Consider the following 23,536-nt stretch of genomic DNA (forward strand, 5'->3'; position numbering starts at 1 on the left):
AGTAAACTGTTTGTTGCCCTCAATTAGCTTATGTTCCTTTCAAGGTTGCTGAGTAGAAAACCAGGAATTTTCATACATCTCACATTGCATAAAAGGAAAACTGGACACTTCACACCGTCAACATCGTGCTTTGATTTTAGATGAAATGAATCACATTTGCTCAATAAAGTGTAAGCTTCCCCGCTTTGAAGTCCTTCTGAGCGCCATCCGGCTTTTACCATTGCAGGAGTCCTCTTTGTCACTAAACATGTGCTGTTTCCCAGTGAGATCGTGAAGACACACGTCTCCATTCTGAACACTGAAAGAAACCCCATTCCTCTCCGTAGATGCATTGCCTGGATAAGGAGAAGAGCAAAGTTGGTCGCATGAAGTATCTCCACAAAGCACTCTTAAAAGTACCCACCCTAGGTTTTCATATTTTATGTTTATTTCTTCCCTAAGGTTAGTGACAGTAAGCACAAGTTGGAGGTTGATCAGAAACAAAATTCCTGTGACTGTTTTTAAAAACGAAAACAGTCAAAACATAGGGCAAGGCAAGGTATTTTCTTTTAATTTTCAAGGTCCCATTTCCTAACTCCAATTGAACACATTGAATCAAACTGTGTATAAGATTACCTACAATAATATTTAAGATTAGCAGAGATCCTGTAGGGACTCACATAGGTTTCTGGTTCCCTATGATTCCATGAAATGAAATCGTGTATTAGAAGATAAGTCCAAAACAACCAGCTACAGTCGTTGCAAGAGGAAATCATCTCTCTAGAACCATTTCTAGATCTGTCTTCTTACAATCCCAATAGCACAGTCTCCCAAGAGGAAGCCATTGATTCCAAACTAAGAGTCCAATTATGGGACAGCAGGATATTCAGTGGTACCTATGATTTAGACCTAGATCCTCCTACTATTAGCAGCCTCAAAACCTTTAACTACTTAGCATCATCTTTTTGGTCATTATAGCATTTTGGTCATGTGCAAAGCTGAAAGCCTATTTTCATGATACAATAATAATGATGATGAAAACAGCACTAAACACATCATACATAGTCTCACTTATAGTTAATGCTAAGGGACAGGTGTTATTTATGATCCCATTTCACAGATGTTAAGACAAAGGTAGAAATTAAATGCCCTCCCTGAACTTCTATAGGTCAAAAGTGATGAATGGAACACTTGAAATTGCTTCCCGGTGTTAGCTTGTGGCCCTGTGTACTAAATTTTAATGGCTGTAAGGCAGTTAAGAACTGAAATATGTGTCATATTTATCCAAAAGAGGCAGCAGATATGGCTAACACAGCTCCATCTGTGCCACAGCTCAAAAGGGCGTGTGACTGTCTGCAGCAGCTGTTCCGACTTAGGCATTTTGCTTTGAGGATGTTTTGGCTGCAGGAACAATTTGTCCCAGTATAATAAAGCACTCAGATGCCGGGTCCTTTTTTGAAACTCCCAGTGCCATCCCTCATCTGGGGGGAGGGCTGACAAGTCAGAGATGCTCATCTGACAGGGCACATTATCTTTTTTTTTTTTTTTTTTGAAACACTTAGCCATTCTGTTGACGGCAAAGTGCCCCCTACTTACTGTCAGGTATCAAAACTAGCTGTGTCAAACAGTGGTGCCAAAATGGACCTACTTCTACAAAATGATTCCCCGAAGAAGGACAGCATTTCTTGGTAGTGCAAGGCAGGTGAAGCATCACCTCCAAGCACTTTTCTGAGGATTGAAGATGGAAAACTCTAGTTATGGATCAAAAGCCCCACTCACACACACACACAAGAGTCTAAGGCTTCTGGCTGAACCCGTTCAATCCTTTAATCACATGCCTTTCAACTTGCTCTCTCACTTTTAGTAACCAGCCTTCATCTCCACATCTTTATTCCAGGGACCTACAATAAATCATATCTCATATGGCAAGTTGGCACAGTGCCCAGACTTTAATCTTGGTATTGGCAGTGAGGATATAAGGCCACATGGCAACACTTTCTTTTAAAATGTTAATTAATTATTTTTTTCATTCTTTGTGCATTGGTGTTTTGCCCAAATGTGTATGTCTATATGATGATGTCAGATCTTGGGGGTTACAGACAGTTATGAGCTGCTATGTGGGTACTGGGATTTGATTCTAGGTCCTCTAGAAGGATGGTTAGTGCTCTTAACCACTGGGCCATCTCTCCAGTACCAGGCAGCAATTTCTTATCTTTTACCACAATGGTTCTCAAAGAAGAAGAATGTAGAGGACACTGCCTAGGGGCATTTTTGCTTGCTGCAACTTGGGGCAGGACACTGCTGACTCTACTAGGTAGAAAGGCTAAGGCTGCTATATAGCATCTTGCAATTCTCTTAAATGAGTTATTTAGCCCCACATGCCACCTGTGCCCAAGATTGAAAGGTCTGGATGTCAAAGAATCCTGTTGTATTTCCTTTGTGTAAAATTTAATATGTGGTATGTATACTTGTGCATGCTAGCATGTATATGATCTCATGTGTGTGCACGAATGCACATATGATGTCCTATGTATGCATGTGGAAGCTTGTGGTTAATTGAGGGTGTCTTCCTGGATTGCTGTCCACTCTCTATGTTGAAGGATGGTTTCTCATGAACCTGAAGCTCACCATTCCAACTGGTCTGACTAGCGAGGTGTCTTGGCTGTTTCCCATCTCCATCTGCCTCTTGTGTACTAGGATTACAGCAGAGTCACCACACCCATCAGGTTTTTAAGTGTGTTCCAGAGATCTGGTCCTCACCCTTGTGCAGCACCGGCTGAGCCATCTCTCCAGCCAAACCCAATCATATCCTTTAAAGTCAAACTATCCGAAGCCGTCATCTTTCAGAGACCATAAAGCTATTTGGTTGAGACCTGATATGAAACCTTCTTGCAAATTGATATGAATTAGTAATGGAAGGAACTAATATCTTAAAACAATGGATAAAGGCCAACTGTTCATTGGAAGGAAAAATGTACCGGCACATCACAAGTTTTTTTTTTTTTTTTTTTTTTTTTTTTGTAAATAAAATGCAAAAGGTATATTAAGAAGCAAAAGAAGGCAAAAATAAGCAAGGTAAGCTTTATGAGTAATGAACAGCCCAGTATGGAAGAGCAAAGAAATGTAATGAAGTTTTAGCTAGAAATTCTAGACTTAATGAGTAAAAGAAGCAGAGCTGCAGTCATGTGTGCATAAATGAGTGGCAGATAGTGGCCAATATTCTCACAGCCCATCCTCCAGCTTTTGATATATTCATGTGGTCTTGGGTGCTGTCATAAGGCAGCCACATCATGAGAAAGGATTAACAAACACAAAAAGAGGAAAAACAGGAAGGTTTCAAAGTGCTGATGATCTACATGGCAAATAGATAATGATTTAAAAAAATCATCTTGCTTAGGGATATAGGTACTACTCTTACAGAAATAGCACAGCACTGAAACCCTTGGGCAACATTTAAATTAGGATTTGAACATAAGTAAACCTTCTCTTTTAAGGTTATGGTCAATTCCCATGTTGGAAAAAGTAATTTTTAAAAAAGTTATTCTGTTATTTACTCTAAAATAGGTACATTTGGATTCATAAATATGATCTGGCTGGTACTGATATATTTTAATTTCCTAGTCACCGGTGAGATCTTCCAGTTTGCTCTGCCAAAAGAACTACCTCAAAAAAAAAAAAAAAAAAAAAAGCAAACCCACACTGGCTTGAAAAACACTGTATAGAGACAGACATACATACCATTCCCGCTTGCGTGCACTGAGCAATCACTATTCACTAGGAGTGTGGTGGAGTTAGTGGAGTTACAGCTTGACTGTAAGGAATTTGAAGAGCTGGATACGCCTTGGTTTACAGTCTGCTTCTTTAAACCATTAGTAGCAGTTTTACTCCAGTCTACAGCAGAATAAGCATTACAGAAAAACAGAGCAGTATGTTGAAGCTCCAATGCAAGAGACAGGTCACAGTGTAACAAGTTCTAGCAATTGAATTTTCACTTCGGGATCTTGCAGAGAACTCACACATTTTTACAAGCTGTCATTATAAAGGGCACCTTCACCTCCACTGAGTATTTACCTTGCAAATGACTGCCTCATTAAGAAGAGCCCCTGTCTTCCTGGAACTAAGGGTTGAGCTAACTGGTTCAGCTGGTAATAGCCACTGACATAGAAAATGCCCCAGAGCCTCTCTCCTGCCCTCACAAGAATACAAGTCAACTCTGCTGTGGTAATTGTTCTTGACTCTATACAAACAACTGATCTACACACACTTCCGTTTCTAAATACAGACTGCAGTACCTATCAGGTACTGAAAGTTGTATTCATGCAGAAGGAAACTAGCTTTTCAAACAGGACTTTATTGTTGTTGTTTTTAAAGAGAAAGAAAAAAGAAAAAGAAATGAGCTCATTGTTTTGCTTGCCAACCTGGAATATGGAAAAAGAACCTCAAAATAGCCAAATGCATGCCAAAGTTCCTATACAAAGTCTAGCCAGTTAACAAATAAAGCCACTGACAACCTGGACCTGTGGAGAAAGGGGTGAGTCAAGCTTTAAAATGTTATGAAGGAAAATATTAAAAATTACTTAGGGCAATGAAAACCATGCACTCAATAGGAAACAAACACTAAAAATGTCACTGTCACTTCATTGAAGAAGCAGCAGTCAGTCAACTAACTTGCTCACAAAATTCCCAGGTAGCAAGAATTTCTCTTTCTCCCTCTCTCTCTCTTCTCTCCCCCCCTGTGTGTGTCTCTCTCTCTGTCTCTCTCTGTGTGTCTCTTTCTCCCTCTCTCCCTCCCTCCCTCCCTCTCTCTCCCTCCCTCCCTCCCTCTTTCTCTCTCTCTCCCTCTCTCTCCCTCTCTCCCTCTCTGTCTCTCTCTGTCTCTCTCTGTGTCTCTCTCTTTCCCTCTCTCCCTCTCTCTCTCCCACCCTCCCTCCCTCTCTCCCCCCTTTCTTTCTCTCTCTCTCCCTCTCTCTCTGTCTCTCTCTGTCTCTCTCTGTCTCTGTTTCTGTGTGTGTCTCCCTCTCTCTCTCCCTCCCTCTCTCTCCCTCCCTCCCTCCCTCCCTCTCTCTCTCCCTCCCTCTCTCTCCCTCCCTCTCTCTCTCTCTCTCTCTCTCTCTCTCTCTCTCTCCCCCTCCCCCTCTCCCTCTCTCTCTCTCTCCCCCTCCCTCTCTTCCTCTCTCTCTCTGTCTCTCTCCCTCCCTCCCTCTCTCTCTCCCTCCCTCTCTCTCTCCCTCCCTCCTTCCCTCCCTCCCTCTCTCTCTCTCCCTCTCTCCCTCCCTCCCCCCTCTCTCTCCCTCCCTCCCCCCTCTCTCTCCCTCCTTCCCTCCCTCCCTCCCTCCCTCTCTCTCTCCCTCCCTCCCCCCCTCTCTCCCTCCCTCCCCCCTCTCTCTCCCTCCCTCCCTCCCTCCCTACCCCCCTCCTCTCTCTCACTAATGTTGAACAGCATTTTATGTTGTGCTGTTGTGCATGCTGTGTGCCCCTACTTTCCAGATCTGACAACTCCTTAGCAGTGATTGCTTTCATCTTTAATGTACACATTTATTTTCTTGGGATTTAAGAGAAGAAAAAATGAAAGCAAATCTTTACCAGAATTTTCTGCCAGCCGTAATTTTCCACAACAAAGATACCGCCTCCACTGTTTTCTGACATTCTCTTTTGCTGCACAGTAAAAGATGAATATGAAAAACCCTAGAGGGAGAGAAAAAAATCAAACCAAACCATTATCCAGTGAACTCCACATAAAACCCGAATCTTGGGTATTTATTTTGCACAAAAGAGGACATCTTTGGCAGTTATGGACAAAGTGAAATTTTATAAATTGAATATAATATCTAAATTCCAAAGCTTTAAATGAAGATCTTTGTAAGATAGAGTGCTTAAAATGGAACTGCATTTCCACAGTTAAATTCACCATTTTTTGTCCCATGTCTTGATCTCATTCTTCCCTGTTCAGTTAGCAAAAGCCATCGACTCTGGGTCCTAGCTGTGACCTCAGCTCCCACCTCTCGGACCCTCTGGTTTTGCAATATCATTCCACCTTCTGTCCAATGTAAGCTTCTCCAGAATCTCGGGTACCTCTTCTTTCCTATGTTAGGTTACTTGCTTGGGTCCTTCGGGCCTTCTGTTCAGATCATCAAGTCTGCAGAGTGTTTGGATATACATACCTACTATCTTCCTGCCTCTTTTCAACATCCAAGGTTGTTACATCATGGAAAGCTAGCTATAGATGTGAACAGGCCTTTGGAGTTACTTCATGCTTACCACTGTCCCCAGAGATCCTTATGCAGCACTGTTACTACTGAGACTGAAAAGATTTTGCTAGTAAATGTTTGTGTACCATATGGATGAATTCTGAATACACCTCCCCCCCCACACACACCAAGGCTTACTTAACTTCATTTTAAAACAAAAGATTTAATTATTATAAGGTATATATAAGGAAGCCTCAAGGGTTTGTGGACATGTTACATCTTTGCTCAATACCACCCCGGGAGGCTCCCTTGGTACCATGAAGAAAGAAACAACGTGTGGGAGTGAGGAATGGATGGGTATATGCACCAGAACAAAAAAATACACACAGCCCATCTTTGGGCCTTAGCTCCCTTTAACAGAAGCAGCAAATTATGTCTGGGCATTTATGTTCTAATAAGATATTCTGTGAAAATTGAGGAAAAAAAGAAGGCAAGTTTGCTAGATTCTTAAGCCACATGAAGGGAGGAACATAGCTTTCATGTTAATGATTACCATGAATTAGCATTTTTTTTCTAAAAGTGTCTATTACTTTTAGAATTCCATTATTAGGATATAAAACCTTTCTTGAGCCAAAGATCATGGCACATGCCTATATAATCCTAGGACTGGACTAGCAGAGATAGGCAGATCACTGTGGATCTGAGGCCAATCTGGTAAATCCCATGCTAGCCAGCGCGACATATATTCATGTAGGATATACTCTGCCTAAAAAGCTCCTCCTCAAAAAACCCTAAAAAAAAAAAAACTGCAAAAAACCTTGATATAATTTTCTTATTTCTGTTTTATATTTAACAACACACAATATAACACTTGAATAAAACAATTTAGGGACTGGAAGGTTGTAGATAAAAATACCAGCCAGATGTACATATGTAGGTAGGAGTGTGTGTGTGTGTGTGTGTGTGTGTGTGTGTTCAAATTAAATAGAAATCTACTGGTCAACTTAGTTATTAGAATTACACACTTCTGGATGGGATTTCATTGGAATAGAATTGAAGACCCAGAAATGAACCCACACACGCATGGTCACTTGGTCTTTGACAAAGGAGCTAAGAACATTCAATGGAAAAAGGACAGCCTCTTCAACAAATGGTGCTGGTTCAACTGGCAGTCAGCATGCAGAAGAATGCAAATTGATTCTTTCTTATCTCCATGTAAAAAGCTCAAGCCCAAGTGGATCAAAAACCTCCACATAAAACCAGGTACACTGAAACTAATAGAACAGAAAATGGGGAAGAGCTTAGACCACATAGGCACAGGGGGAAATTTCCTGAACAAAACACAATTGGCCTAAGATCAAGAATCGACAAATGGGACCTCATGAAACTGCAAAGCTTCTGTAAGGCCAAAGACACAGTCAAAAGGACAAAATGGCCATTAACAGACTGGGGAAAGATCTTTACCAATCCTATATCTGATAGAGGGCTAGTATCCAATATAGACAAAGAACTCAAGAAGTTAGACTCCAGAGAATCAAACAAACCTATTAAAAATGGGGTACAGAGCTAAACAAAGAATTCTCAACTGAGGAATATCGAATGGCTGAGAAGCACCTAAAGAAATGCTCAACATCCTTAGTCATCAAGAAAATGCAAATCAAAACAACCCTGAGATTTCACCTCACACCAGTCAGAATGGCTAAGATCAAAAACTCAGATGACAGCAGATGCTGGCGAAGATTCAGAGAAAGAGGAACACTCCTCCACTCTTGGTGGGGTTGTAAACTGGTACAACCACTCTGGAAATCGGTCTAGAGGTTCCTCAGAAAATTGGACATAGTGATACCTGAGGACCCAGCGATACCACTCCTGGGAATATAACCAAAAGAAGCTCCAACATCTGACAAGGACACATGATCCACCATGCTCATAGCAGCCTTATTTATAATAGCCAGAAGCTGGAAAGAACCCAGTTGCTCTTCAACAGAAGAATGGATACAGAAAATGTGGTACATATACATAATGAAGTACTACTCAGCTATTAAAGATGATGACTCCATGAAATTCTTAGGCAAATAGATAGAACTTGATGCTATGATCTTGAGTGAGGTAACACAGTCACAAAAGAACACTCATGGTATGTACTCACTTACAAGCTGATACTAGCCCACAAAACTCGGAATACCCAAGAAACAATTCACAGAACCTATGAAATTCAAAGAGAAGGAAAGCCAGAAGGTGGATGTCTCAGTCCTTCTTAGAAGGGAGAACAAAACACTCATGGGAGGATATAATAGGATAAATAGAGGAGCAGGGATTGGAGAAAAGACTATCCAGAGACTGCCTCACCTGGGGATCCATCCCATATGCAGCCACTAAACCCATGCACTATTGCTGATGCCAAGTAGTGCTTACTGGCAGGAATCTTAGAGGCTCTGCCAGAGCCATACTGATACAGAGGAGGATGCTTGCAGCTAATCATCGGACTGAACATGGGGACACCAATGAAGGAGCTAGAGAAAGGACTGTAGGAGCTGAAAGGGTCTGCAACCCCATGGGAAGAACAAAATTATCTAAATAAACCCACTACACCTCCCAGGGACTAAAACACCAACCAATGAGTTCACATGGAGAGACCCATGGCCCCAGGTGCATATGTAGCAGAGGATATCATTCTCTGACATCAATGGAAGGACAGGTCTTTGGTCCAGTGAAGGCTTGTTTTCCCAGTGTAGGGGAATGCCAGGGTGCTGAGGTGGGAGAGGGTGGTTGGAAGAGGGAGCACCTTCATGGAGGCAATGGGAGGGGGAGGGGGTATGGGACTGAGGGAAGGGGATAACATCTGAAATGTAAATGCAGAGAATATCTAAGAAAAAAAGAAGAAAAAACCCAGCAAAATTATCTATTTCCTGGTGGGACCGCAGGAGGGCAGTATCAGAGCCAAAAGCAACATGAAAACAAGCAGAGGAGAATGTAATGGAAAGGAGTTGGAAGAAAGGGAAGCCAAGAGACAATTCTTTATTGTTTCTGTAATGTAAACATATTAGCCTGCTGGGCTTTTAATGCCAAAGCACTTCCATTACAAATTAACAGCTGACAAGACTTTTATAACATTGCTCCAAAAGGAATTAGTCATTTGGCCCTTCTAAAGACCACAACTGCTAGGTTCCCAAAATGAGAGTAGCCAGGCTTTATTATGTTATGAGAAGCTCAGATGTCAAGGAGACCCTCCATGCCTGTCCCAGGCATGCTCAATGCAGTTTGGTAACTTCTAGGGATTAGCCCATGGCCAAGATCACTTCCACTTGGGTTTGTTGAATATCTTCCTATTATCATTTTATGTTTTTAAACAAAAACCACAAACCTAAGCCCAAGGTCCAAGCAGTGAACTCTCATAGCAACATGGTATCTGGGTATTTTCCTGTATGCAGGTTCTGCTTTCGTAAATTAGCTTCAAAAATAAAAAAGAAGCAAGAAAAGGCTGGGTAGTTGGCAGAATCTCTCAGTATAGTTTCTCCAAGGAGATGAAGATGGATAAAAGGAAAAATCACCCTTACTCAAAATTAGTAAAATGCCTTTCTTTTAAGGACTTTAAAGCTCCTATTCTCAGCATTAAATTGGCTCAGAAAGGAGTAGTACATCTTCAGCCACTAAATAGGGCACTTAGGAGGTACTTTTTTAGTAGTGATGTTTTTATTTTCCGCTGGGCTCTTTCGGCTCATATTTAATGTTGTGGCACTCACCTTGTAAGGTGTTAAAGATGGCAAAGAGATACATGAAGGTAACATTAACCGGTCCCCAGGCAAAGAAGGCAAAGCCCCAAGTAATTCCCAGTAAAAATGTGAGGCCAGAAATACTCCTGAGGTCTTGAATACTAGTTTTGCGCTGGGCTCCCAGTTGCTTCTTCTTTTTAATTCGACAGAGCTGAACCAAGACCACAATGAACATGCTGACGTTCAGTAGAAATATCACACAGAAATATCCCACAACCGTGATATAGAACACCACATTGCTGTTGATCCAGCAACTGGATGGGGAAGAAGAGAGGAGAGAAACATAATGGTGAAAATATGCTTGCTCCAAGTGATGAACTGAATCTGTAATGTTTTGATGAAAACGTTTTTCCCCTTTAAACACACACACACACACACACACACACACACACACACACACACACACACACACAAACAAGATAAACTGCTTTTCTCCACAATCATTTCTATCTCTGGGGAACAGAATCTAGGGGTTTATATGGACATTTGTTAATTGAGAATATTTTGGAAGCTGGAGAGATTGTTCAGTGGTTAAGAGCAATTGGTGCTTTTCTAGAGGACACAAGCTCTAATTCACTATCACCTGACACCCTGTTCTGGCCTCCACAGAAACACATACATGAGGCACACACACACACACACATATATATATATGTGTGTGTGTGTGTGTGTGTATGTATGTATACATATATGTACATATGTGTGTATGTATGTATATACACATAAATAAAATAAATATTTAAAAATAATATTTTTAGTGTTTTCAGGCAGTTTCTCTGTGTAGGCCTGGCTATCCTGAACTCATTCTGTAGGCCTTGAACTCTGCCTCTTGAGTGCTGGGGTTAAAGGAGTGTGATACTACTGCTTGGCTTAAAACCATTTTTAAAACATTCAGACCTTCACCTGTGTAAATTATAGTTATCACAAACTGTATGTATTTATTAATACAATTTCATTTTTATCAGCATTTAAGAGTCTTAATATATTTTGCCCTAACGTGTATACTTCTTCAGAATAATTCCTCCTAATTTGTTACTTAATAGTAGTATATTTTCAACTTGCTAATCTCATTATACATGATAATGAGAGGTTCTGTTAAAAATGATTTTAAATTTTATTAAGATGATAGATGTAGCCCCACAAACTGATTAGATCTTCCATTTTCCTGAAGAATTTAATTTCCTAGTTCCCTGGGAATTTCCTAAGATGAATTTGTACTCACAAGTCATCTGGTGTGCCATTGGGGAATTTCCCATAAGATCCAATCCCATAATTATCTGGGGATATAGTCAGGACGATGGATACAACCACAGCTGGTATCCCTGGAACATGGGAAACATCAGTCACACAGTTCTGACAAAAAGGAGAGTTAAAAAAAAAAAAAAAACACCTGGGGCTCATTCTAGTTTCCCTCCTGTGGCATGGCAGAGACTGGTTAGCCAGTCAGAAAATTAGTTTTTATTCATTTTATTTTATTTTTTTTATTTTTGGCACATGGATGGATGCTTCTACCATCATTAGCAGCCAGAACGAAATTTTGGCTAGTAGGCTCTAAGCAGAACTGATTTGTCCCACTGTGGTCCTCCTGCCCCTTAGAAACTAACTGCAAAGTCCTACATTCTCTTTCCCTTGAGACCCAGAGCAATATTTGAAGCTTCATGTTGAGGCAGAGTCTCCATCTACTGAGGTTCATAAGTAAGTATAGAGATGCCTTCCTTCTCTTTGCCTGGGACACAGACCACTGGGAAGTGATATGCTGAGATTGGGCTTATATCCTGGAGTAGCTAGCACCACGTCAATTCCTTAACTGATTATTTGGAACCTAATGATGAATAGAAAACTGACTACGATGTTGGCTTTCTCAGAAGCCCATTTGTCCTTCTGCTAAAAGGAGGCACAACAAAAGAGGGCACCTGACATTTTAAATTGCTTTTCGGCTAGGAGAAGGTGCCTCGGAGATGTCCATGCCACCACTCACCAACCCTGTGCTGCCACCCCGCACTGCACACAGACCAGTCGGTCAGCATCACTGCTCTGATAGATAAAACAGCAATAATAATGATGATGACAACTCCTTTTATACTCCTTTTATAGGTCAACTGGGGTGTCTGAAACAGTCAAATGCATTCCTTATTTTAATTCATTTGTACCTCTAATGATACTGGCATGATGGTTTCCTAATGACACATGTTTAAAGAATAGGACATTGGAGGCTGAAGTTGTAGATCAATGCACTTACCTGGCATGTCCACGGCCCTGGGTCCTCAGGGTCAAAGACAAACATAAGTTACGGAAGTGGAGGAAAGGGTTCTTGACAAGGATATCTGGCATTTCAGCTTTTTCTAAAGAAGATAAAATTCCTGACCAAGTATCTGGAGCTATGACTTTCTTTTTGGGACAAATGAGGGAAATTGTGGGTTTTGTTATTCTTCAAAAAAAATGTAATGCCACACAGGCAGACAAGTAAGAAAAAGCTTACAGTACTGTTGTGCATGAGGGAATGTTTGAACTGAAGAAGAGGGAATTTGGAAGTGTTGATGGTTGTAATCTGGTGAAAAGGATATAAATAAAGAATGAAAGAGCCAGGCTGGGCTGTTTTCTAGCTTTGCAAAATGAGAGTATGCTTGACCACAACTCAGAGTCGGGTCTTTGCCCTCCTAGCCTGATTGGCTTGTCATCAATGAAATGTGAAACTACATAAGAATAGGGCAGCATATACTTGTGGAATATCTAGATGACTCTTGGGAGAAAGAGGTACCAGCTTACTCTTTTCACTAAAGAAACCAGAACCAAGCTCACTGGTAAGTGCCACCAAGAACAACGAACTTAATGGAAAGGAGAATGTAAAGTTTTGGAAATGATCTGGTTGCTGTCTTAGTTAGCCTCTTCTGGAGACAACATAGCCTGTGAGGCGTCCAAAGCTCCTTTAGAGAGTTGCCAAGTGGGATCCAAGTCTCTACATGATTAAAAAGGCATAACACTGGGGTGGGTGGGGAGAATCCAGGTAACATTGAAGCAATTTTATACATACCCCAGCCAACAATGCAGAATTTAAGGATGTACTTTCGGATGTAAGTATTAAACACCTTAACAAGTGCTAGGTACATGTGGAATGCTTCTAAGCCCATCCATGTGAACGAGACCAAGAGAAAATAGTGAAGAAATACAGCCACAGAGATGCATAAACCTCGGGTATTATACAGTGCAATCCAGGAGTCTAGGAGGAAGACCAGGTTGAGCAGAAGCAGGGCAGCACACAGCTGGATGAGGATTTTGGAAGGGTAATCCCTCCGGATCTTTCTAAAATGAAAGGACAAAACCCAGTTAGCATTATAGCCTGTCAGGCTTTGTATAAGAATATTCCTCAGCTGTTTCCAAGTTTTAAGTGAATTTTCCATTAACATATGCTGCTATGCATAGATTTCCTCTCAGAGTGGGTTCATGTACAGGGGATACTAAAACCAACAACAAAGGAAAAAAATCTAAACTGAAGAATTGTGAGAATTAATATTGATTGTCAACTTAAAAACAAAAACCTAGAGTCACCTAAGAGATAAGCCTCTGAACACAGTGTGGGAGTAGGTTAACTAAGGTGGGACCATCTACTTTGAATATGGGTGGCACTAATCCATGAGTTGGGTCTTAGACTGAATAAAAATGAGAAAGTGTTCCAAGTACCCCACATTCAACACTTCTCAGTTCCTGCTGCTGTGACATCCCTATGTCCCTGTCATGATGGACAGAACCTTCAAATTAGGAGCCAAAATAAACCTTTCCTTCCACATGTTGTCTTTATCAGGTGTTCAACAGCAGCAACAGAAGCAACTAAGGGGGTGATCTATGGGAAAAGTGTCTAGATTTCTGTAGGATCTTTTACACACAAACTATAGACACACAGTTTTACTCAGTATGTAATTGACACCAAAGAGGAGCCACCTCATTTCTCCTAAACGACTTCTAAAAGAATTGCTTGTTCTTCTCATATGATACATTCAGGTCTTTAACTATATGGTCAGATTCCCATGTCGTCTTGTGCTATTACTTAAAGTGATATCATGGAAAAAAGATTTTAAATTATTGCTAAAAGTAATGTCACAAGAAAATGCAGCTAATTTATCCATTAGGATTCCCCCCTAAACGTGGTAAGCTGAGCCCTTCTGGTGAGCCAAGAAGGAGGCGATGTCATTTAAAATGTCATTCTTTGCTTTCACTTACAAAGTCACACTCGGTGAATTTTTATTTCAGTTCTTCTTCATTCCTACACCAGTTAATCTTTCACATTTGCTCCGTGTTATTTATAAACTTAGTTTATGAATCTTTTTTTTTACTCTGCATGGTGCTATGATCTCTTTCAACCTGTAACCTATTGGATCTCAGTCACTGTCCCTTATTTCCTCTACTAACTGCTGATTTTGTACCAGGCACCCATTTGGGGTACAAAGATGATCATGGCACAGTCCCTAGTGAGCTCACCAACTACTGGAAGGCAGAAGCATATAAACCCAAACCCTTCATAACATTTCATAACCAGATATCCTATCAGGTAGGTATAAAGGGCAGGGCAGGGTGAAGAAAGGAATTTTAAATAATACATTGTGGTGCTAAAGGTGAGAGATTCATCTTATAAACCAAATTTCCAGTTGTAGATACTCACTCAAAGGCTATGTAGGTTACAAGAGTGATTGACAGAAAAATTGATGAAAGCCCACAGCCAATATATGTGATAAATGTCAGAGCCATCATTTGACTTGGTGGCAAGGATGTCCGAGAAAGGTCCTGGAAAGAGAATATTGCTTTCAGTGATTAAACAGTTTTAAATACACAAGAATCACGATTGTCTTTGTTGAATATACTAAATATCCATTAATAGTTTCATAGTCCATTCACCCAACCCATAAGATAGGCACAATCACTGTCATCGGGTAAAATAAGGAGTTCCAGTATCCTGCCTGAGATCCTAGCTAGGAAGTAGAGGAAGCAGAATTCAAATTCAGGTCTGCCCGACTCCAAAGCTCACTTGATCATTGTATCATAGTGCACTGGGGAAGCCCTGGATCAGGAGCCTAAAGACTGATGTTAAGCTCCTGGCTCTTACATTTCTTAGTCCTATGACTATGAACAATTACCATGAGTCTTAATTCTGATTGCAATAAAATGACCCGTGTTAAAGGAATGCAGGGAAGATTAAATGGGATCATTTAAGGGTTGGGGGTGTGGCTAAGTGGTAGAGCACTTACTTAACATGCACAAAACAACAATAACAACAATAATTTATGTCAGAGTGTTTAACAAACATTTTAAGTGCATCAAAAGGCAAATAACTTGTGTTTTCCATTCTAATAGGAATCCCTTGCTATTTAAAGGAGAAAAATGCAAAGGTGAAGACATACTTGTATTCTACATTCAAATATTGGTAATTAAAAGAGTGGTTTCTTCGGTATATAACTATGCCTCAATATTATTACGTGTTTCTGCTTATCTGTCTAGTCATCAAGTGGAGTATTCTGATATAACGTCCAAATAGTCCTCAAGCCCAGAATCTAAGGCCATTGAGTGTGGGTATGTTACCAGTAGGATTCCAAAACTAGTAAGGTGGCTACAGGTACAGATAGTTTCGTTCATCTTCTTGTCTTTGACCGAACAGCCATCAGATGACCAACCTCCTCTGCCACCTGTTGGCATCAAGAACAGTATCTGTCCCATCAGCAAGGTACAGTGACTTACCAACTTCCCCACTCCCTCACTAAGACCTTGCAAGGGTTTAAAATTGGAACCTACCATTCCTGCTCAAGTCCCAGAATACACATTTCACAGTTAAGTCATCCTGTAGCAGAAAGGTAAGTCATAGATAATTAATTTACTGAACTGAAAAGCCATTGGGAAAATCAGTGGTATTTTTAACATCATAATCTTATGCTTGCGCTTTGGAGACCTGTTTTATGTGATTCTTAAGAGGCAAATGAGCCCCATATAGGTCAGTGCTTCTTAAAATATCAATTATGTATAGATATCACCTTAGGAATTTGTTTAAAATATACATACACCATACACTCCACTTTGTGGTAGAGCACTTGCCTAGATAGTAAGGGCATGAGTTCAATCCCCAGCCCAGGGGGCAGGGAATACATTCTGCTCAGTGGGTCTGGGGTGGGACCTGAGACTTTGCAAGTCTATTCAACTCTCAGGGGACACTGATGCTGAAAGTCTGAAGAGCACACTCTGAGAAGTGAGGTTGTAGTTGAAACTCCACATGAGATGAGGTGTCTGGAAGTTAGAGTCAAATCTGCAGCCACGGCTCTTCCCACAGTGGAACTCAGCAGTGGCTATGAACTTGCTTTTGCATTGGTCTGCCTCAGAAGCTACATGGTCAAAGATGAAATAATTTGGAAGGTCAAGATTCTGTAGAGTAACAAGCAATTTGTGGTCTTACACACATCACCTATCTCGAGCCATGCCCTACGGCGCAGCCTATACACGCAGACAGACATCTCCTCACCTGACTTGGGTGGATGTGTTTCAGTGCAACTGTCACATTTCTTGTCAAGTTCTTGATGGTCATGTTTGTGACACTTGATGATATTACATAGCTTATCAGAGAGAGGTTCTCCAGGGAGGGGTCCTAGCATCACAAAGAAGCAACAAGACAAAATAAGAGATGAAATATGATGAGGCTAATTTCCAGCTAGAAGGACACTAAGAACTCTTTGACTTCACATTGCTTACAATGTAGGTCAGAAACTGTGATGTAGTAAATTAACTTTTCCAAGAGACAACAGCCAGAAGTCCGGCTGATTCCACCCCAGGGCCCTAAATACTAGTTGAAGTGACCTCATCAAGTTTTAAAAGGGGACACAACATGAATCATTTCAATCTTGTGTCCTCAAGCAAGCTACTGAATTTCCCTGTGTCTCCATTACCTAATCTGAAAAAAATGGAGTAACAGTAGGCTCCTTCCTCCGAGGATAGGGATTAGAGTCAACACTTGTGAGTTCTTAGGGCAGGATTTAGCCATTTGTGAGTACTATGGATGTGTCGGTAACTGCTACTTATTATCAGGAAGAGTAGAGTGTGGATAAAAGCTAACTACAGGGTTTTGGCACTCCATTTGATCTGTGGCTGGCTGAAGAATATGTGATGGTTAAGCAGAATTTAGTCCCCCGCCTCCAAACCAAACCAAAACCAGGAAGTAGCAACTTTACCTGAAACAGGGCGGGTGTTTCAAAGAAATTGAACTGAACCCTCGAAGCCAATTCGACCTTACTAACAGGCAAATTACTCATCAGCGTTGAGGGCAGGGTAATGGCACCAATACTATTGTCCGGAGCCTGGCTTTCCAGAGACACCTGGAGATGAAGTAAGAGATAGTAAACGGGTCTGAGTTGATACAGTGAGGTGATCAAAACACAGCTCAATGTGGAGGGGCCTGAAGGGCCTTGATCTAGATTTCTCTAAAAAACAGCTCTGCCTCTATGTCTCTGGTTGGGTGAAGCCTTCAAGCAGGAAAGGAAGAATTTTAAGGACACATAGAAATGGTCAAAGAGTTAGATACTTGCAGGGTCCAGGAGACCACAGCAGTTCACACACCAAGTCAGTAAGCAACTGCTAGGGCAGTCACCATGAGGGGCTGTGCAGTGTGCTTCTACAATGAAGACTTACAAAGCAAGACTTTGGCTTTAGCTTTTCTAGCCCTTAGTCCCTCTAAAGCATCGGGCGCTCAACCTGTTGGCCTGGACTCCTTTGGGGGTGCATTTCAGATATACAGCACATCAGGTATTTACATTACAATCCATAACAGTAGCAAAATTACAGTGACAAAGTATCAATGAAATTTTATGGTTGGGGGTCACTACAAGGTGAGCAATTGTAGTAAAAGATCACAGCATTAGAAAGGTTGCAAAGCACTGCTAAAGGGTGGATAGAAAGCACTAGAAACAGGAATATAAAAATTTAAAGTGTTGACATTTTCATGCCTAGGTCCTCCAACTGCTTAGTATTCCTTCATGAAGATACCATTCCTTGTCATATACCAAATACACACACACACACACACACACACACACACACACACAGGCACGCACATGCACGCACGCGCGAGCATGCTCGTGCGCGCACGTACCTTTCTTTCCACGCCACCCCCCACAAACACACATATTTTTCCCTATCCAGTTACTAAAGGGTTAACAAGGGCACAAGAATCTCTAGTCAAATTATATGGTTTTCTGAAGCCAGGGTCTCATGCACACAAAACATGCTCTATACTACTGAGTCCCATCTCAGCTCCTTAAAACAACGTCATTTTTTTTTTTTTTTTTTAAATTCTGTGGTGCCTCACTGGCTGCTCTGTATACCAGACTAGCCTTGAATTCAGAGTTCCACCTGCCACCACCTCCTGGGTGCTAGCTTTAAAGGAGTCGGATATTAAATCTTTTGAATAGTAAATATCACTCCTGATAATCAACAGTAATTGCCTGTACCAGGAAGCACAGCAGGAGCTCCAATCACGCACAAGAAAATGTTGTTTCTATAAGAAATTAGATTGTTGTACCTGGAGATTTGCTGGGTCTTGGGCTGCAAACGTTGTTGTATTGAAATTACTGGCATTCACTCTGATCACAGCAAGAGCCAAAGAAGGCGAAGTTAGACTGATAGTTGTAGATGAAAAATTCAGTTGTAAGCCAATGGCATCTACCACTTTTAGCAACCTGTAAAGATAGTTGGCAGTTTAAATTTAGTCCTCTCGTTCTCTCTCCCCCATTCTAATACAGAATATTAACTGGATGTCATTATGAGTCTACTCCTTGGGGCAAATACTTGGCTATCACTAGTCACATAAGCAAGTATCTTTAACATTTGAGAGGATTCTCCTAGCATTCTTTGATATCGGAAAGTTGCCAGGTGTTAGGTAATCGTTGTTGAAAGGGAACTCTTGGAGCAGGGGGACCCTCCTGCTCTAGACTCCAACATGCTTATTTCAAGTGTTCTCCAAAATGTTACTTAAAGTACCCTTTCCTAGAATAGGCTTCCTCTCTAACGCTGTAACAAGGAAAGAAGAAAAAGCATGTAGGTAAGGGTATTAAAAACACTGTGCCCTTGAGAAGAGCTCAAAGGTGAACTATTTCCAATCCAGGTTAATATTGCTTATCCCATAAGATAACAATGCCTACAACAAGAACTGGAGGCTGGAAGCTCATCTATGGAGATGACAAAAAGGAGACTCTTCCCTGTCCCCCTCAACTGAGAAATCTAGTTCTCTGCCTCAGTTTATTTCTGCTGGGTGTTTGTTTATAAGCTCCCAATTTGAAAATGTCACCTTTTGCTTGCTTTCTTAATTGGGCTACTTCAGTCAGGTGTCTCCACTGGATGTTTTGAGCCCCCAATTCAGTGACGTTTTGTTATCTGGTGCTTCTCTCCATCTGCTGCTACTCAACACTTTTTCTTATTTTTTCTATTTACATCCTTACTAGACTCACTCATTCAAAACAGAAAGCCTGGGTAGCATGGATCATCTCGGAAGCACACAGAACACACCCTTTTTCATGTGGACTCATACCTTTGAGCTAGAGGGGCTAGCAAGGCAGGTGGAGAGTGAAGGAGTTTGCTGACTCGGTTCACCATTTCACCTGCAAGATTAGGCTCTAAGCTGCCCAAAGACAACACTTTCTCCATCTGGGATACCTGAGCTTCCAGATCAGGAATGCTGCTAGTGTTGACAACTGTAGTAAAACAAAACAAAAAAACAAAAACACAAACAAACAAAAACCAAGTCATGTTATGCAATGCATGATGCAAAAGTCACTTCTGAAGATAAACAGACTCCATGTTATTTAAATATGAGGGGTCAGAAAACTCTTGGGTATTTGTTCAAAAGAAGAAAGTATATGTATTTAGAAGGCTTCTTTGTGATGTTTCATAGTATTATTTTTCATAATAGTTCTAAATGAGAAATAATCCAAATGTCCATGAACTGGAAAATGGATGAATAAACTGTGGTGTGTCCACAGTGGAACAATAATAGGGAGGCTCTCCAGTTGTCCCTTATATTATGCTAAACGAAAAAAAAAAACTAAACTCAAAAAGACATGCCCAGTATGATTTTCTTAATACAACATATTTGGAATATTGAAACTATAGGGAACCGCATAACATATCAGTGGTGGCCACACCCAGTTTTAAAAACATAAAAATGTTTCTTAACTTTATTAGTAATATCTGATTTCTTATTTTGCATTTTCCTTTCTGGTCTATATCTATGTGTATATATACTGTTATGAAAATGGAATATTTTTAACTAGCTGTTGTTGGGCCTTTGCCTCTTCACATCACGATGTGAAAGTGTCCCGACATTTTTGTACAGGTATTCTAATGGCCTGGGCCATTGAGCAAAAGGCATTGTGTTGAGGTAGCATGCCTTATATAATCACTCCTCTTCAGGGACAATATGCTTTATCTACATTTTAGCTACCAGGTTATGCTCTGATGTTCATCTTGTATGCCTCTGTTGCTCCAAGAGTAGAAGCAGAAGTTTGGGTCTTCTTGATGGCTTTTGGAGTAGCCTTTTAAATTGCTTCTAATGGAAAATAACCATTGTAGACCCAGGCAATGAATTCTAACAATACTTTTTAAATCCAGCCATTAAACCTTCTTTTATATTATGATTCCACAATTCTGTCTAAAATTTATACATTTATTTTAAGATAATTTGAGAGCAACACTTATTAGGGGAAATAGTAAGTCACTTGGAAGAAGCTCCAAATCTCCCTGCGGAGGCCGGTATGATAGCAGCAAACTACAAATACATCAAGCTAGGCTTTGCTTCCCACCCTCTAGTTTCTAAAGGAAAGCTTGTTTCATATTCTCAGAACTAAAGTTTCAGAGAGGCTGGAATACTCTTTGTTTTTTTTTTTTTTTTCCTTCTGTCCTTTATTCCTATCCCACTAAGCCTACAGGGAACCCCTTGCAGTTTTTATGGCATTTACATTTATACTGTTCCTAGCTAAGTGCACCCAGTGTGACTTAGCCATCCTCACTCATATGGAATGAGCCAGGAGGTGCTAAACTGTTTGTTTTCGAATTTGCTAGATATGAGGTTAAGCTTGGATGTTCCAAATGGTTCAGAAGAACAACTTAATGAGGTCTTACTGTGTATCTTTGATTTGCCAGCTTTTTAGGAAGCTCAACTTCCAACAGATCTCCAGATCAGCTCCACATATTTACCTGTCTCACCAGGAGGTATGCTGATGGTGACCACTTTTTCAGGGACAGACGGGGCTGGTGTGGTAGGAGAGGAAATGGAGGACTGCACAGGTGACACGGTGTGGGAAAGATCAGTTTGGGGAAGAGAGGAAGTGACCACTACAGATTGAACAGGAAAGTCAATGGCAGGACTGGAAGTCAGGGATATTGTAGGCTGGGGAGATGGAAGGTGACTCTCTTGTTCCAGAGAGGGTGTGCTTGAGGTCATAAGGGCATTATCAGGGGGTTCAGCCAAAGACAAGTCACTAGCAACATGGGAAAAAATGGTGGCCTGAGGTAAAACTGGCACAGGTTTGCTGGAAGAAGATAACGGCGGGCCACGTGCTTGATCAGCAAGACAGACAATTGGATCCTGCAGATCACTAAAGGAAAAACCAGAGAGATGCATATGAGACACCAATCAGGTACAGGGGACCGAGTCCTCAACCCCAGCCACTGTCTGGTACCACCAACTTAGCAGAGTTTCACTCCAAAAGACTGGCCACTTCACATTCTGTGTGCCTCTGGCACTGGCTTCTGTCCCTGCCCCCTTCATACTTCCAGGAAGAGATATTAGCACTATTTTACAAACCCCAGTTCTGGTTCACTGATTTATCAATGCTCTAGAGCTCTATGCCACACCCAACCTAGGATCTTGCCACATTCTCTGTGTTCTTGAAAGGAAGACATACTAAATGTCCCATAACTCAACTGGTTTCATCACACTAGAAATCTGTCTGAACCAATTTCATACATTATATCCAGGTATAGTGGTAACCAGAACAGTAAGTGATCAAGAAATTGGTTGGATGAAAACAAGAATCAGAGTGGGTCCAAAGAGATAATCCCTGACTTGTAAGTCAACTACCTTTTAATGTTGCTTTAGTCCAATGGTATTCAACCTTGGATATACATGAGTTCTATGAGAAAACTTTGAAAAACATATTCACACAGAGAGACAGACAAATTATATTGTAAACTGATTGGATTTAGTGTCAGTGAGGAGGAGACAGACAAATTATATTGTAAACTGATTGGATTTAGTGTCAGTGAGGAGACACCCAATGTCTGTGAGGGTGTTTTCAAAAAGGTTTAATTGAGGAGAGAAGACCCATTCTGAATGTAGATATCACCAAGCCTGGGATGGAAGGGTCTAAAGAAACAAAGAGGAATGCAAGCTGAGAGCCGGTATTCATATTTCTCAGCTTTTGGATTGTGGGTGCAGTGTGACCAGCCCCCTAAGACTTGTGATGTCCCTGTTGTGACAAACAATATCCCTTGTTAAAGTGCAAAGCAAAAAGAAATCACTTCTCTCTTTGGCCAGTGTCAGGTATTTTGCTACAGCAAAAAGGAGACTAAGAAGAAGGAGAGATAGAGAAAAGATAGATTTCTGTGGCTTATACTCTTGTCTCATTCAGTTGGTCTTGGGATGGATTGTAAGGGGTCTCAGGCATGTGTATTTTCTAAATGCTCAGGTGACTTACCAGGTCACATCTGTTGGGATTCTGTAAACCTCACCCCTCAGTTACCTAGCAACAGCCAGGTATACCCCACCCCTCAATTAGCCAGGTATGACCTGACACTATAAAAGGAGCTGTTTGACCCCTCCTCTCTCTCATGCTCTTGTGCTCTTGCAGCCTTGTTCTCCCACCCCTACCCCTCCTCTTCCCTTCCCTTCCCCCTCTCCCTCCACGTGCTCATGGCCGGCCTCTACTCCCCCCCCCTCTCTGCCTCTACCACCCTTTTAACTCTCACATGACCTGAATAAACTCTATTCTCTACTATACCGTTGTGTGTCTGGTCCCTCAGGGGGAAGGGATTCCCAACATGGGCCCCCCAGAGGTATCTCCCTTGCCCCCAGGCCTCGCCGCACCTCCATGGGCCATATGCCCCCCCACTCTCTTCATCCTTCCCCTAACATTGGTGCCAAACCCAGGACATCATCTTCTAACAACATTGGTGCCCCGTGACTTTTCCTTTCAGCATCAAAGGTTAAGACTTCATCTATCTGCACATGATCAATCTGTCTTAGGACATATTAGGGAAGAGCGACTAGAGTGGACAAATAGAAACCCAGAGGTGTCTCTGATAGACCCAGATTTAGATGGAGACATAAAAACCAATGAAAATTTGTTCTTAGAACCTCTCTTAGGAAATAGGAGGGAGGGTAATTATATTGTGGACCATTAGATAAGCATAACTTTAAGGAGAAGTGTCAGTGGACTGGATGTGTAGCTTGGTTGGCAGCAGACTTGTTTATGCTTAGCAACTTTGAAGCCCTGGGTTTCATTCCAAACACCACATAAACTGCTGATCCAGGCACTTGGAAAGTAGAGACAGTAGGATCTGGATTTCAAGGTCCCT

The 23,536-nt window shown here is 41.3% G+C and overlaps 1 protein-coding gene across 1 annotated transcript in view; it reads right to left on the bottom strand.

The window, feature by feature from the left end:
- Positions 1 to 23,536, bottom strand: part of ADGRG2 (adhesion G protein-coupled receptor G2) — a 109,467-nt gene continuing 85,931 nt past the window's right edge. The window contains exons 15-28 of the mRNA XM_080910345.1: positions 21,155 to 21,555; positions 19,491 to 19,653; positions 18,486 to 18,642; positions 17,140 to 17,283; positions 16,437 to 16,559; positions 15,719 to 15,764; positions 15,509 to 15,612; positions 14,595 to 14,716; positions 12,972 to 13,240; positions 11,163 to 11,262; positions 9,911 to 10,194; positions 5,563 to 5,664; positions 3,718 to 3,870; positions 1 to 335 (exon numbers count right to left, since the gene is read on the bottom strand). Coding sequence (XP_080766471.1) covers positions 151 to 335; positions 3,718 to 3,870; positions 5,563 to 5,664; positions 9,911 to 10,194; positions 11,163 to 11,262; positions 12,972 to 13,240; positions 14,595 to 14,716; positions 15,509 to 15,612; positions 15,719 to 15,764; positions 16,437 to 16,559; positions 17,140 to 17,283; positions 18,486 to 18,642; positions 19,491 to 19,653; positions 21,155 to 21,555 — 2,353 coding nt within the window. The 3' untranslated portion in view covers positions 1 to 150. The remainder of the gene's footprint in view (positions 336 to 3,717; positions 3,871 to 5,562; positions 5,665 to 9,910; positions 10,195 to 11,162; positions 11,263 to 12,971; positions 13,241 to 14,594; positions 14,717 to 15,508; positions 15,613 to 15,718; positions 15,765 to 16,436; positions 16,560 to 17,139; positions 17,284 to 18,485; positions 18,643 to 19,490; positions 19,654 to 21,154; positions 21,556 to 23,536) is intronic.

This window comes from Micromys minutus, assembly GCF_963924665.1.
Source record: "Micromys minutus genome assembly, chromosome: X".
NCBI lineage: Eukaryota > Metazoa > Chordata > Mammalia > Rodentia > Muridae > Micromys > Micromys minutus.